Source organism: Mixophyes fleayi, chromosome 12 (assembly GCF_038048845.1).
Source record: "Mixophyes fleayi isolate aMixFle1 chromosome 12, aMixFle1.hap1, whole genome shotgun sequence".
Classification (NCBI taxonomy): Eukaryota; Metazoa; Chordata; class Amphibia; order Anura; family Limnodynastidae; genus Mixophyes; species Mixophyes fleayi.
The window spans coordinates 62,518,295-62,535,189 of NC_134413.1; the positions used below are offsets into that span (position 1 = coordinate 62,518,295).

The 16,895-nt window shown below is 41.7% G+C and overlaps 1 protein-coding gene across 1 annotated transcript in view; it reads left to right on the plus strand.

The window, feature by feature from the left end:
- The first annotated feature begins 4,455 nt into the window (after positions 1–4,455).
- The window catches only part of LOC142108295 (vomeronasal type-2 receptor 26-like), a 34,369-nt gene continuing 21,929 nt past the window's right edge, over positions 4,456–16,895 (plus strand). Inside the window, exons 1-2 of the mRNA XM_075191932.1 lie at positions 4,456–4,545; positions 5,236–5,359. Coding sequence (XP_075048033.1) covers positions 4,456–4,545; positions 5,236–5,359 — 214 coding nt within the window. The remainder of the gene's footprint in view (positions 4,546–5,235; positions 5,360–16,895) is intronic.

The following is a 16,895-nucleotide window of genomic DNA, read 5'->3' on the forward strand; positions in this document are numbered from 1 at the left end:
TCAGTTTTAAACAGAGCAAATTGTTTTTGATTAACCCTTTGCCACACACGTTATGCAGGCTCAAGTGAGTGCTGGATCATGACAGGCAGTGTTACTGTATGAGGTAATATATGATGTGTTCTGATGGCTCTCTGTATTGTGCTCGAATCACTACATGGCTATCTGAATTGTGCTGGTGTCACTACAAGGCTTTGTGCAATGTGCAGGTGCCATCAGAATACTCTCTGTATTGTGCAAGGGTCACGAGAAGGCTCTTGGTATTGTGCAAGGGTCACTGCTGAGCTCTATTGCAGGGAACATTACAAGATTATCAGTTTTGTGCAAGTGTCACTACAAAACTCTCTGAATTGTGCTGGAGTCACTGAAACATCTTTATCGTGCAATGGTCAATACAAGGCTTTGTACATTGTGCAGTGGTCACTGACTGGCTCTCTGTATTGTGCAGTGGAAGGTTTTCTGTATTGTGAAGGGATCAGTAGCAGGCACTCTGTATTTTGCATGGATTCACTTCAAGTCTCTCAATTTTTTGCACGGGTCACTACAATGACCTCTGTTCTGCGCAGAGGTCACTAGAAGATTATTTATATTCTGAAGTGGTAAACTGAATGTTTGATATTTGCAGGAGTTAAATAAATATTCTCTGTGTTGTGCGTTGGTCACTACAAGGCTCTCTAGATTGTGAAGGGGCCACTGAAAGGCTCTTTGTTGTGCAGGGATCACTGACAAGACTCTGTATTGTGCACGGGTCACTGAAAGCCTGTCTGTAATGTGCAGGGGTCACTAGAAGGCACTCTGCATTGTGCATGAGTAACAACACAGCACTCTGTAAAGTGCATGGGTGACTACAACGCTCTCTGTATTGTGCAGGGGTCACTGGAAAGCTTTGTATTGCACAGACGTAAGTTTAAGACTGTGTATTGTGCAATGTTCACTATAATGCTCTTTGTACTGTGCAGTGGTCACTAACATGCTCTATGCATTGTGCAGTGGTCACTGAAAGACTCTGTATTGTAGAAAAGTCACTGGAATGCTCTCTGCACTGTGTACAGATCACTGTAAAGCTCTTTATACAGCGAAGAGGTGACTGTAAAGCTTTCTGTATTATGCTTGGATCACAAAAAGGCTCTTTTTGTTATGCAGTGGTCCTAGAAAGTCTCTCTTTATTGTACAGGGCTCATGGAAAAGCTCTCTGTATTGTGCGGGGATTATAGAAAAGCTCTTTGCATTGTGCAAGGCTAGTAGAATAGCTCTCTGTATTGTGAAGGGTTCATAGAAAAGCTCTCTGTATTGTGCATTGATTATAGAAAAGCTCTCTGCATTGTGCAGGATTCATAGAAACACTCTCTGCATTGTGCAATGCTCATAGAAACACTCTGCATTGTGCAGGGCTAGTAGAATAGCTCTCTGTATTGTGAAGGGCTCATAGAAAAATTGTCTGTAATGTGCAATGATCAATACAAGGCTCTATGTATGGTGCAGAGGTAAATAGAAGACCCTCTGCAATATGTAGGGGTCACTGGCCGGACAGGGGTTGACATTTGAAAGAAAAGCTGATGGGTAGGGGGTGGCATGTGAGACAAAAGCTGGTGGGTAGTTGATGGCATATAAAAAGAAGCTGGTCAGCATAAGGCATGTGTGAGAAAAGCTGATGGGCAGTGGGTGACATCTGAGGGCAGCTGATAGGCAGGAGTTGGCATGTGTGAAAAACTGATTATCAATGGGTTTCATGTAAAAGATCCTCATGGGCATTGAGAGGGGCTTGTAAGAAGCTAGGGGGTAGGATGGCATGTGATAAAAAAGCCGGTGCACAGGGGATATGAGAGAGGCTTGTGGGCACTGGGTAGCTAGTGAGAGAAATGTTGGTGGACAGGTGATGGCATGTGATGGATGTAAAGCTAATGGATAGCTTGATGATTGTCAAATTCTATGTTTCTAGATTTGAAATGTTAAATATTTTCACTTTACAAAAAGCTATACAATTTCATAGGCAAAAAACTTTACGATTTAACATGTCTTATTAAGGTTTCTTATGCTTATACACAAATTAAAATGTAAGAAAACTATTCAAAATCTTGCTCTCAAATTCCAAAAGGAATTCAATTGTGACGATTAAGACAGAAGCCTTGCTGGACATGATCCTTGCGCAGTACACATATGGTATGCCATCATATCTTATCATTAGCTGCAAATTCAGCGCTATCACAAAATGGTGGAGCTGCTACTAACAGATGTATGTGTTCATTGTAATACACACATGCAATGCTCTTACATTTTTAGTTTACCTTTACCATAGTTAGTTCAGTGTCTAAGGAAGAGACAGTAGAGCATAGTCATAAAAAAATGTAGAACTACAAAATTACAATCTATTTAAATATATTTAAGTGGTGTAGAAGCCTCTGCTAAGTTTTATTTATAGGGGCAGCACAGTGGCCCAGTGGTTAGCACTTCTGCCTCACAGCACTGGGGTCATGAGTTAAATTCCCAACATTAAAGTTCTGTTGGGCAACTGTTTGAACGCCTAGTGTTTTATTTAGAATTTTCTCTATAACCATAGACCTACCTACGCGGGGCAGCACAATTGATTAGTGGTTAGCACTTCTGCCTTATAGCACTGGGGTCATGAGTTCAATTTCCAATCATGGCCTTATATGTGTGGAGTTTGTATGTTTTCACTGTGCTTGCGTGGGTTTCCTCCCACACTCTAGAAACATACTAGTAGGTTGATTGGCTGCTATCAGAATTGACCCTAGTCTGTGTGTGTGTGTGTGTGTGTGTGTGTGTGTGTGTGTGTGTGTGTGTGTGTGTGTGTGTATGATAGGGAATTTAGACTGTAAGCTCCAATGGGGCAGGGACTAATGTCAATGAGTTCTCTGTACAGCGTTGCAGAATTAGTGGTGATATATAAATAACTGATGATGATGATTCAATGTTTTACCATTACATTCTCTTACAAAGCTGCCTTTTAATAAAAATTCAAGGATATATGAAGCCAACAAGACTTTAGTGGTAGTGTAAACTGAACGTACAGAGATCGCTAAAACAAAGCATCATGCGTTATATATATATAAAATTAAAATGTGTTTCCATAAAAAATAAAATATAGTTTATTTTAATATAAAAGGAATATAAATATAAAAGGAAAGCATATTAGATTTATTTATTATGAAAAGTAAAAACTTAATGCAATGGATGCCATCAGTAATACAAAATATGTTAACATTAAGTAAAATGGGTGCTCAAATTAAGAAATCAGCATATACAGATAGACACAGATGTTAAAAATTCTTATAGAAAATTAAGGAACTAAAATTAGTCCAGCTCTGGTAAAAGTGAAAGGTCCTTCACAGGATAAGGTCTTATTGCAGAAGTAACCAGCTGGTTTACTAAATCCTCAGCAGTCACAGGAAAGTACTGATGCTCAAACTTGAGTTATACGGTAGTTTTCTGCCTTAATCATGTAATTTCATTGCTTTTTGGAGTTTGAGTCGAAAAATTTTAATAGTTTTCTTAAATTTTAAATTGTGTATCAGTATAAGAAACCTTAATTGGACGTGTTAAACAAATGCTGTCTCTGGAATAATAATAATAATAATAATAATAATAATAATAATAAGAAGAATAATAAGAATAATAATAATAATAATAATAATAATAAGCTCTATCATTCAAATTACTGCCATGGTACTCATTCAGGAAAACAATTATTATTGCAATCCATAAGAATTATGCCAACAAAGGAAATCACTCATTGGTATTTACATGTCAAGTTTAAAAAAAAAAACAACTTAGCTTTTAGTTGGATATCAGTAGGTGATGTTTCGGAAAGAACTTCTCCTTTCTCAGAGAGTTGTTCTTTTTTAAAAACTTGAGAATCAAATGCCAATGAGTGACTTCCATTGTTGACATATTTATTATGGACTGCTTAACTTGTTTTCCTGAATGAGCACCTTGGCAGTAATTTAAATGATGTCATAAGTGGGCAGGTTCCCTCTGGCCCAACCCTCTGTCACTCTCCTCCCCTAATAACTTGGTGAATAATTAAATACCTGTCCTTAAGGTATTGTGGCGATCTTGAAACAACCTGCATTTGTGTAAACAGGCTTGGAAGGGAATTTATTTGGCACTTACACTACCCTGATCCTGTTTCCCTGTGCATCTGCCATCTATACTATGCTGACAAGTAGGCCGCTCAAGTGGAAGGATATAGTGAATTTTTAGCTATGGCAAATCTTATTAATCCTTGTGATAGCAAGGATTATTTCTACTGAAAATTATCACCATTGGCATGACCCTATAAGTGAAATTAAGGTGACCAAGCAGGAACTGCCTATTTGAGTTTGACATTCTTCCCAAAGTAGAACTGGTTAACCTGGTGTATGGATGACTGAAGGGCCATTGTTAATTATTGTTTATCTAACCAGGTTGCCTTGTGCACTGCAAGGCCATGGTAGACACATGGCCATGCAGAACTTATGGCAGACAAAAGGCTGGAGATGTTTAAGGAGGCTGGGTCATAACAGAGATGACCATAAGAATGCGTTAATGGTAGGTCTCTCAAGTGGAAGGAAGGAGATAGAGAATTCTGTAGATAGATAGATGATTATCTTGGGGGCATTATTATATAAATGCTTGAACAAGGTCTAGGAGTATAAATGTTGCGCGTCTGTATAATATATAAAGTCCTTGTTTCTACATCCTGAATTATGTCTGAATTTCTGTAATGGACGTGGATGTGCTCCCGTTGTAAGTATTGTCAAGTGTTGCTTATTCAGCTGTGCAGAGTTATACACTGACCTATATATTTCTTGAAGGAGAAGTGACAGTTGGGAGTGGTTGTTGGTTGCCGGGGTTGACAGTGGGGAGTTTTTAACACCCTAAGTAGCTTGATGAAGGATCTGGCGATGAAGATGAAGGATGAGGTGATGGAGAAAAATGATGAGGTGGGGACATGTGGACAAAACCCCGTTAAAAAAGGGCGCTTGCGTCAGGAAGTAACGCTCTTCCCCTGAGGAGGCCTGGGCTAGGCCCAAATGCATGACAAGAACCTTTTTAACACCTTAAATAGCTTGATTTGACTAGAATGCATGAATATCATGCACTGGTTAACTTGTGTGTATATATATATATATATATATATATATATATATATATGTATATATATATATACATTACAACAATTATATCACATTGCTGATTAGTGCTTATTGTTCCCATTTTTCTAATTTCTCCGTATAGACTCCAGAGTCTGTTTGCAGTAAACCTTGTCTCCCTGGATATAGAAAATCTACAGGAATGGGAATGGCTACCTGCTGCTATGAATGTGTACCCTGCCGAGAAGGGGAGATTTCCAATCAAACAGGTGATTAAAAGTGATTTCACTATCTAATTACAAATTTTAGAATGATTTTCAAATTTTAAAAAGATTTTAAATATTTTAATTACTGACTAGAGCCTTATCTGTGTGGCATTTGTATGTTCTCCCGTTGTTAGCGCAAGTTTCCTTCAGGTGCGCTGGTTTCCTCCCAGATTCCAAAAACATACTGATAGGCTAATTAACTGCTGACAAAACGTAACCTTAGTTAGTGTCTGTATGTGTGATATGGAATTTAGACTGCAGGCTTCAATGGGAAAGGGTTCGATGTGAAAGGCAAATATTCTCCGTAAAGCCCTACATATTTGGTGGCTATATTTAAATAAATGATAATGATGATGATGACGACAACAAATGAATATTTGGGACAAATTTTAATACTCAAACCTGCAAGAACAAGACTAAAGTGAAACATAAATATAATATATTTAAGAGGACATAGACCCTCTAAACCCATTACATAGTATTTGACATATTTACTTGTGTATGACAGAGATTTTTTTCCTTTGACAATTTGTTTAACTTTCTGAAAGCAAGATAGTTTCATAGCGAGCTAGTTTGGGGTAATTGAGGAGACACTCTTCGACAAAGATCTGCTGGTAGTTGAGCTAAGGTTTAAGAGAGTTAGAATTATTGCTGAAAGGAGAGACCTTATCTAACTAGATCAAATTTTGAGTAATAGGTCACAAGAAAGTGCCTGCTTCTATATAAAATACTGATTGCCTCCTGATTTCTCGAGCTGCATGTTACATACACTTTTTTATTTTGTTCTTTAGTATTAGATTGTTTGTTTAACAAAGAAATTGTTTTATATTGCAGCCAACAATGCTGGAAAACCCGACAGGATGCTTCAAACGCAGACTTTACTAAATTACGGCAGCTGAAGAACCCGGCAGCCACCGATGATGTCAGATTGAAGAGAGAGACTGTCGTCTGACCTGTTAAGGTACTAATTTAAAGAGACGCTGCCTGTACAAGGTTCTGTACTAAGCCATGTACATTGTACAGGCGGTGCCTCATTAAATTAGTACCTTAACAGGTCTGTCTCTTCAATCTGATGTCATCGGACGCTGTCGGGTTCTTCAGTTGCCGCAATTTAGTAAAGTCTACGTTTGAAGCTGCCTGTCTTTCAAGTAAGTCGGCGATGCGGTCTTCGCTGTTATCCTGCCCGGGTAAGTAGTGTTGGGTTTACTAGCATTGTAAAATAGTACCCAACCCGTAGAAAGACCCACACAGAGGAGAAGAGATTAGACCACAACAGAAACAATAGCCATTGACAGTATTCCATACGCATGTTTTATTTTACTTTTATTATCGTAATTGATTTAAATTTAAGAATATACTGTACAGGTTTCACTTCATATCAATTACCCTGCATATTATTATTTTAGTAGTGTTCTTAATAGTACAGTTAATTTTACAATAGTAATATCTCTAGTAACATAGGGCCTGAGTCATTAAGGAGAGCAAAGCATAAAAAAGGGGTAACATTTGCACCTGGGCAAAATCATGTTGCATTGGAGGGGGAGGTAAATTTCAAATGGGGGACAGATTTATAGTTGTGGCAGGGCATGTCCTAGATCAACTTTAAATTTCAGTGTAATAATAAAGCTTTTAAGTTTTTGTGTGTTAGATGAAAAAACAGCCAGTATTTAACTTCTGTGCAAAATAATAAACTAATTTGCACCCCTTGCATTGTAACATGGTTTGTCCCAGAGAACATTTACTCCTTTTTTGCCTTAATGACTCTGGCCCATAGTCTTCAGTACATTTAATCCCAATATTTTACCATCTCTAGTGACATATTCTCTTGTGCGATTATTTGTAGAACATTATCCAGGACAGTTACTCTTAATATTTATTTATTTAATTACAAAGTTATTTTTATTTATTTCTTTGGTGCCAACATATTACAAAGGGATTTCCAGTGATTATTGAATCAATTACTTCAGTCCCTGCACCATTGGAGCTTTTATCTAAATTTCCTACTATGCACACACTAAATTTAATTTTTGTCAGAAGCAAATTAACCTGTATCACACGATATTAATAAATTAATACACCCAGTGTTGAATTCTTCTGTCACACAATAGCAAATTGGATGTAGCCTAATGCGCCCTTGGTCTTCGCTATGGACCTCCACAAGGAGGTATGGATTTTGTTGGAAGGGTCTTGGTTCTCCAGAACAGCTATCAGTGAAGTAGTAGGTGAAAAGACTGCTCAGGCAAAAGGATATTCTCTCAATAAAAAGAAAGCTCAGAAAAAAGGATCAAATAATAAGGAACCAGTACACTGGGAGACAGGAACACTGGAGTATGGGAGAGCTAACACTCTGGCACCCTAATGGTGCCAGAGTCTGTCTTATACTGAAGGAGAGAGAGCGGTTAGTTACTGGCGGCGGTGTTGTCACAAGCCGACCTGTCAACCAGGCGCCAGATTGTGACAGGAAGCATGCAGCAGTTCCATAGAGAGCAGAGAGGGACAGTGCCTGACAGTACCCCCTCACTTTCCGCAACTCGAGAGACATCTGGGAATTGTTTATAAAAGCTCTCCGATAGGAGAGGAGCATTGAGACCTTTTTTTATTTTATTCTGTACCAAAACCTTTCCAATAGAGGAGAAAATGAGGATGAAGTGGAAGAGGCGATAATCAAGGATGTGACTGACCATATACTCGTCACCAGAGGTAGTAAAAATGGGTGCAGGTGGGAAGGGTTTCTGGAAGAATTCATTGAGCACCGAAAGGAAAAATATGAAAGGAATTGTTGATTCCGAGGGAGAGAGGTAAATGGAAGTTGTTGGTCACAGGATTGAATACCTGAATAATTCTGAATGGACCAATAAATCAAGGAGCTAGCTTCATAGAAGGGACCCGAAGCTTCAGGTTGTGAGTAGAGAGCCAGACCTTATCTCTGATGTGAAGAACAGGGAAGATTTTCTGGCTACGATCTGCAGCCTGTTTGTAACGTAAAGATGATTCCATGAGCTTGGTCTTGGTTTTGGTCCAGATGCGAGAAAAATCACATACTAGCGCATCAGCAGCAGGAACAGAGAAGCCATAACTGGAAGAATAAAACAGGAAGAGCGGGCTGTTTGCCATACATAATGAAGAAGGGGGAAGAGCCAGTGGATTCATGGAGATGGTTATTGTAAGAAAATTTGACTCAAGGGAGAAGATTGCTCTAGTCAGTTTGGTTCTCAGAAGAATAACATCGCAGAAGAGCTCCAAATCCTGGATGACACGTTCTTTTTGACCATTAGTTTGGGGATGGTATCCAGAGGAATATTTCAAGTCGACCGCTAAGTTCTTGCAAAATGACCTCTAGAAGTAAGGTACGAACTGAACACCTTGATCTGAACTACTCTCTCGTAGGAAACCATGTAGTTGAAAGATCTCTTTGATAAAGAAAGAGGCCAATTCAGAAATGGAGGGCAGACCTTTCAATGGAACAAAATGGGGCATTTTGGAAAAACAGTCCACCACTACCCAGATGGTGATATAGTCATGGCTCATCGGTAGGTCAGTAATAAAATTCATGGTAATACTAGACCAGGGACTGTCTGGAATGGGCAGATAAGGAAGTAATCCCAAGGGTGGACATCTTGGAATCTTGTGCTGGGCACAAATGTCACAGGCTGATACAAAGTTGTGGATATCATGCCGAACAGTTGGCCACCAATAGTGGCAAGAGACAAGGGTCTTCTTAACTCCAGAATGGCCTGAAAACTTAGAAGTGTGCATCCATCATAAGACCTTCACACATAGATGTAGTTCCAAGAAGGAGCAGCCAACAGGAGGAGTCTTGGGTGTCGTTTGGGTCAAAGCCAGTATGTTAGTGGGGTCAAAAATAAGCCATGATTCCGGGGTCATTAAGAGATCAGATTTGTCAAAAGAGCGAGAAAGGGCATCAGCCCAAGAGTTTTTGGTACGGATGGTGAAAGGTAAGAATATATTCCAACAGGGAAAAGAAAGATGACCACTGGGCCTGACGAGGGTTGAGGCACTGATCTGTACATACACAGGTGAGATTCTTGTGGTCTGTGTAGATCGCAACTGGATGTTTTGCACCCTCCAGAAGATGTCACCATTACTCCAAAGCAGACTAAATAACAAGTAACTATTTGTCACCAATCCCGTAGTTTTTCTCGTTGGTTAAAAATTTCCTGGAAAAGAAACCATAGGTATGCGACGTTCCTTGATAGGTCTCTTGGGAGAGAATAGCCCCAACTCCAACAGAGGATTAGTCTGCCTCCAGGGGAAAAGCTTTATGTTGATCGGGTTGTCTAAGGACTGGAGCTGAAGAGAATGCTTTTTTCAGGAACGCAAATGCTGCTACAGCCTCGGGTGGCTATATCTGGGATTGGCAGCCTTGCGAGTGAGGTTGGAAATGGGTACAATGAGAGTGGAAAAGTCTTGAATAAATTGCAGGTAAAAATTGTCGATGCCAATGAAATGTTGAACTGCTTTTAACTCTTGAGGTTGTAGTCAGTTGATAATAGCAATTGACCACAGCAGCAGCCTCCCCCTCCTTATAGTTATCTCTGTGCAGCCCCCTTCTTCCCTCATTACAGTTTTTTTTCTGTGCTGCCCCCCTCCCTATAGTTATCTTTGTGTAGCCCCCCTCCCTATAGTTTTCTATGTGCAGCCCCCTCCTTAGTTTTCTATGTGCAGCTCCCCTATAGTTTTCTATGTGCAGCGTTCCCCGTCCTATAGTGTTCTATAAGCAGCTCCTTCCTGCCTATAGTGTTCTATATGCAGCCATTCCTCTCCCCACCCTATGGTATTCTTTATGCAGCCCCCCCTCTCCATAGTTTTCTATGTGCAGCCCCCCTCTTTAGTTTTCTATGTGCAGCTCCCCTATAGTTTTCTATGTGCAGCGTTCCCCATCCTATAGTGTTCTATAAGCAGCTCCTTCCTGCCTATAGTGTTCTATAAGCAGCCATTCCTCTCCCCACCCTATGGTATTCTTTATGCAGCCCCCCCTCTCCATAGTTTTCTATGTGCAGCCCCCCTCCTTAGTTTTCTATGTGCAGCTCCCCTATAGTTTTCTATGTGCAGCGTTCCCCATCCTATAGTGTTCTATAAGCAGCTCCTTCCTGCCTATAGTGTTCTATATGCAGCCATTCCTCCCCCCCCCCTATAGTGTTCTATATGCAGCCCCCCTTCCTATAGTGTTCGGTAAGCAGCCTCCGCCTTCCCTATAGCGTTATATATACAGCCTCCTCACTTACCTTTAGATGCTCTACTCAAGCATCGCTTCTCACTGCTCAGACAGGAAGCGAAGTAGGCACTTCATGTCTGAGGTCATTAATCAATGGGCAGCCTCACAAGTAGCTGCCTGTTGCTGTCCACTGGCCACCAATGCCTATGAACTCCAACCCCCGCCAACTCCACCCCTCAAAGCCCCCCTGCATCAATACCCCTCCCTCTGAGGCCCGTGGCAGTGAGAAAAAGAAAAATGAAAAAAATTATACAAAAGGCGGCCTATGCTCAAACCACCCTGCCAGGGATTAGGCTCATCCAGCACATTAGGCTCATTCAGATTAACCAGCTAGCACTGAGTGGGCAAAAGAACAATACATAAACCCATAAACTTCACAGTCAGTAGGTGTTGAAACCTCACGTGGGATCTCACCATTAACCACAATGAACTACATTGTATTAAAGGAAATAAATAAAACGTCTCAATGTATAATCCATTGAGGTTAGAGGTGAGATCCCACAAAGAGTCTCACCACGGTTAACCAATACAGAGTAGCTTTCCAATGCTCTGACCAATCAGAGTGAAGCCACTCTTTGTTGACTAGTTTGTGTAACAGTTCCACTAGGAACTTGTCCTTCATGATCAACAGTGTGTTTTATTTTTCCCTATGGAATGCAAGCAGGAAGAAAGAATTGGTTCCTGTCAAGGATTAGGTGAACAAAACATGTTTGTGTGGGAGAGTTTTTTATTTCTAATGAAGGTTTTTTTTTTTTCCACAGTGTTTGTGCTTATATCACTGTATTTTTACTTGTCTTACAAGTGCCAGTATGTTGTGATTAGAGATGAGCGGGCTCGGATATCTGAAATCCGAGCCCACCCGAACGTTGCCAATCCGAGCCGGATCCGAGACAGATCCGGCTATTCCCGCCAATTGCAAAACTGAAACCGAGGCTCTGAGTCATAATCCCGCTGTCGGATCTCGCGATACTCGGATCCTATAAATTCCCCGCTAGTCGCCGCCATCTTTACTCGGGCATTGATCAGGGTAGAGGGAGGTTGTGTTAGGTGGTCCTCTGTCCTGCTGTGCTGTGCTGTGCTGTTCAGTTCTGTGCTGTGCTGTGCTGTGTCCTGTTCAGTCCAGTGGTGCTGTGTCCTGTGCTCTGTCCTTCTGAGTTCAGTGGTGCTGCTGGGTCCTGTGCTGTGTCCTGTTCAGTCCAGTGGTGCTGTGTCCTGTGCTCTGTCCTTCTAAGGGCATTGTTATTTCCCCATTATTCCCAAATTATAAAAAATTTCAAAAAAAGTTATAAAAAAAATTACAAAAAAGTAATTATAAAAAAAAAAAAAAAATATCCCAAAACAATCCTGCAGTATAAGTCCAGTGGGACTGCTATATTACAAAGTTCATTGATTCAGCAGTATAAGTCAAGTGGTACTGCTATATTACAAAGTTCACTGATTCTGCAGTATAAGTCCAGTGGTACTGCTATTACAAAGTTCACTGATTCTGCAGTATAAGTCCAGTGGGACTGCTATATTACAAACAAAGTTCACTGATTCGGCAGTATAAGTCCATTGGGACTGCTATATTACAAAGTTCACTGAATCAGCAGTATAAGTCAAGTGGTACTGCTATATTACAAAGTTCACTGAATCAGCAGTATAAGTCCAGTGGTACTGCTATTACAAAGTTCACTGATTCAGCAGTATAAGTCAAGTGGTACTGCTATATTACAAAGTTCACTGATTCAGCAGTATAAGTCAAGTGGTACTGATATATTACAAAGTTCACTGATTCTGCAGTATAAGTCCATTGGGACTGCTATATTACAAAGTTCACTGAATCAGCAGTATAAGTCCAGTGGTACTGCTATATTACAAAGTTCACTGAATCAGCAGTATAAGTCCAGTGGGACTGCTATATTACAAAGTTCACTGATTCAGCTGTATAAGTCCAGTGGTACTGCTATATTACAAAGTTCCCTGATTCAGCAGTATAAGTCAAGTGGTACTGATATATTACAAAGTTCACTGATTCTGCAGTATAAGTCCATTGGGACTGCTATATTACAAAGTTCACTGAATCAGCAGTATAAGTCCAGTGGTACTGCTATATTACAAAGTTCACTGAATCAGCAGTATAAGTCCAGTGGGACTGCTATATTACAAAGTTCACTGATTCAGCTGTATAAGTCCAGTGGTACTGCTATATTACAAAGTTCACTGATTCTGCAGTATAAGTCAAGTGGTACTGCTATATTACAAAGTTCCCTGATTCAGCAGTATAAGTCAAGTGGTACTGATATATTACAAAGTTCACTGATTCTGCAGTATAAGTCCAGTGGTACTGCTATATTACAAAGTTCACTGAATCAGCAGTATAAGTCCAGTGGGACTGCTATATTACAAAGTTCACTGATTCAGCTGTATAAGTCCAGTGGTACTGCTATATTACAAAGTTCACTGATTCTGCAGTATAAGTCAAGTGGTACTGCTATATTACAAAGTTCCCTGATTCAGCAGTATAAGTCAAGTGGTACTGATATATTACAAAGTTCACTGATTCTGCAGTATAAGTCCATTGGGACTGCTATATTACAAAGTTCACTGAATCAGCAGTATAAGTCCAGTGGTACTGCTATATTACAAAGTTCACTGAATCAGCAGTATAAGTCCAGTGGGACTGCTATATTACAAAGTTCACTGATTCAGCTGTATAAGTCCAGTGGTACTGCTATATTACAAAGTTCACTGATTCTGCAGTATAAGTCCTGTGGTACTCTCCTGTGCCACATATAATTTTTAAAGGCTTTGCCGAGTGTGTGTGGCTTAGGGGTACGCTCTCTTGTGCTACATATAATGGAAAACAAAAATTTGGAGGATAAAGTAGGGAAAGATCAAGACCCACTTCCTCCTAATGCTGAAGCTGCTGCCACTTGTCATGACATAGACGATGAAATACCATCAACGTCGTCTGGCAAGCCTGATGCCCAATCTCCTAGCACAGGGCATGTAAAATCCAAAAAGCCCAAGTTCTCAAAAAGTAGCAAAAAGAGAAACTTAAAATCATCTGAGGAGAAACGTAAAGTTGGCAATATGCCATTTACGACACGTAGTGGCAAGGAACGGCTTAGGCCCTGGCCCGTGTTCATGACTAGTGGTCCAGCTTCACCCAAGGATCTAAGCCCTCCTCCTCCCCCCCCTACAAAAAATTTAAGAGAGTTGTGCTGTCAGCAACAACAACAAAACAGCAAAGAACTCTGCCTTCTAAACAGATGACATCACAAATCCCCAAGGCGAGTCCAAGGGTGTTGGTGGTTGTGAAGCCTGACCTTCCCATCACTGTAAGGGAAGATGTGACTCCATCCAGCATTTGCAGCACACCCTCTGCATATGTTGGAAGGATCACCCACAGTGTAGATCCAGATTTGGATAATCAAGGTGTCAATGTTGTACACCGGGAGGAGGCTATTGATGTAGCTGGCGCTGTGGAGGAACTTGATGATGAGGATGGTGATGTGGTTATTGTAAATGAGGCACCAGGGGGGGAAACAGCTGATGTCCATGGGATGAGAAAGCCCATTGTCATGTCTGGTCAGAAGACCAAAAAATGCACCTCTTCGGTCTGGAGTTATTTTTATCCAAATCCGGACAACCAATGTATGGCCATATGTAGCTTATGTAAAGCTCAAATAAGCAGGGGTAAGGATCTTGCCCACCTAGGGACATCCTCCCTTATACGTCACCTGAATAACCTTCATAGTTCAGTGGTTAGTTCAGGAACTGGGCCTAGGACCGTCATCAGTACAGGGACACCTAAATCCCTTGGTCCTGTTGGATACACACCACAAACACCCTCCTCGTCAACTTCCTCCACAATCTCCATCAGATTTAGAAATGCAGGCCATGTCACCAGCCGGACTGAGTCCTCTTCTATACGGGATTCATCCGAGGAATCCTGCAGCGGTACGCCTACTACTGCCACTGCTGCTGTTGCTGCTGTTACTCGGTCATCTTCCCAGAGGGGAAGTCGTAAGACCGCTACTTCTTTCACAAAACAATTGACCGTCCAACAGTCATTTTCCATGACCACAAAATACGATAGTAGTCACCCTATTGCAAAGCGTATAACTGCGGCTGTAACTGCTATGTTGGTGTTAGACGTGCGCCCGGTGTCCGCCATCAGTGGAGTGGGATTTAGAGGGTTGATGGAGGTATTGTGTCCCCGGTACCAAATCCCGTCGAGATTCCACTTCACTAGGCAGGCTATACCAAAGATGTACAGAGAAGTATGAGCAAGTGTCCTCAGTCCTCTTAAAAATGCGGTTGTACCCACTGTCCACTTAACCACGGACAGGTGGACAAGTGGTTCTGGGCAAACGAAGGACTATATGACTGTGACAGCCCACTGGGTAGATGCATCCCGTTCCGCAGCAACAGCAGCAGCTGCATCAGTAGCAGCATCTACACAACGTCTGCATATGCCAAGGCAGGCAACATTGTGTATTACAGGCTTTAATAAGAGGCACAACGCTGACAACCTATTAGAGAAAATGAGGGAAATTATTTCGCAGTGGCTTACCCCACTTAGACTTTCCTGGGGATTTGTGGTGTCAGACAACGCCAGTAACATTGTGCGGGTATTGCATATGGGCAATTTCCAGCACGTCCCATGTTTTGCCCACACCGTTAATTTGGTGGTGCAGCATTACCTGAAGAGTGACAGGGGTGTGCAGGAGATGCATTCGGTGGCCCGCAAAATTGCTGGACACTTTCGGCATTCTGCCAGTGCCTACCGCAGGCTCGAGGCACATCAAAAAAGCATGAACCTGCCCTGCCATCACCTCAAACAAGAGGTTGTGACGAGCAGGAACTCCACCCTCTCTATGCTGCAGAGGATGGAGGAGCAGCAAAAGGCCATTCAGGCCTACACCGCCACCTACGACATAGGCAAAGGAGTGGGGATGCGCCTGAGTCAAGCGCAGTGGAGACTGATTTCCGTGTTGTGCAAGGTTCTCCAGCCGTTTGAACTTGCCACACGAGAAGTCAGTTCCGACACTGCCAGCTTAAGTCAGGTGATTCCCCTGATCAGGCTGTTGCAGAAACAGCTGGAGAAAGTGAGGGAGGAGCTGGTAAACCATTGCGATTCCTCCAAGCATGTAGTTCTTGTGGATGAAGCCCTTAGTACGCTTTGCCAGGATCCGCGGGTGGTCACTATTTTAAAGGCAGAGGAATACATTCTGGCCACCGTTCTCGATCCTCGGTTTAAAGCGTATGTTTTGTCTCTGCACCGCTGCAGACTTGTGTCCGCAGGAAACAAAGACCTGCTGGTCAGGAGATTGTCCTCTGAAGAGGACCGTGACATGCCAACAGCTCCACCCTCATTTTCTTCCACATCTGTGGCTGCGAGGAAAAAGCTCAGTTTTCCTAAAAGAGCCGCTGGCGGGGATGCTGATAACATCTGGTCCGGACTGAAGGACCTGCCAACCATTGCAGACATGTCTACTGTCGCTGCATTGGATGCTGTCACAATAGAAAAAATTGTGGATGATTACTTTGCTGACACCATCCAAGTAGACATGTCAGACAGTCCATATTGTTACTGGCAGGAAAAAAAGGCAGTTTGGAAGCCCCTGTACAAACTGGCTCTATTTTACCTGAGTTGTCCCCCCTCCAGAGTGTACTCGGAAAGAGTTTTTTAGTGCAGCGGGGAACCTGGTCAGTGAGCAGCGAAGGAGGTTGCTTCCTCAAAACGTTGAAAAAATTATGTTCATAAAAATGAATTATCAATTCCTCAATCAAGTACAGCACTGCCCTCCAGATAGTACAGAGTGACCTGTGGTTGTGGAGTCCAGCGGGGATGATTTGATAATGTGTGAGGAGGAGGAAGTAAACACTGTAGGGGGAGAGGAATCAGAGGTTGAGGATGAGGACAACATCTTGCCTCAGTAGAGCCTGTTTATTTTGTACAGGGAGAGATGAATAGCTTTTTTTGTTTTGGGGGCCCAAACAAACCAATCATTTCAGGCACAGTTGTTTGGTAGGCCCTGTCGCTGAAATGATTGGTTTGTTAAAGTGTGCATGTCCTTTTTCAACAACATAAGGGTGGGTGGGAGGGCCCAAGGACAATTCCATCTTGCAACTCTTTTATTGCCATTATGTGACCATTCAACAGTCGTTTGCCATGAGCACAAAGTAAAACAAAATTAAAACAAATTCAACAAATTAAACCAAAAGTAAAATGCCCTGTCATAATCAAAAACAAGAGGTATTGACGTGCTTGAACTACTGTAGTGTTTATAAGTTAGAAACACTACACTTGAA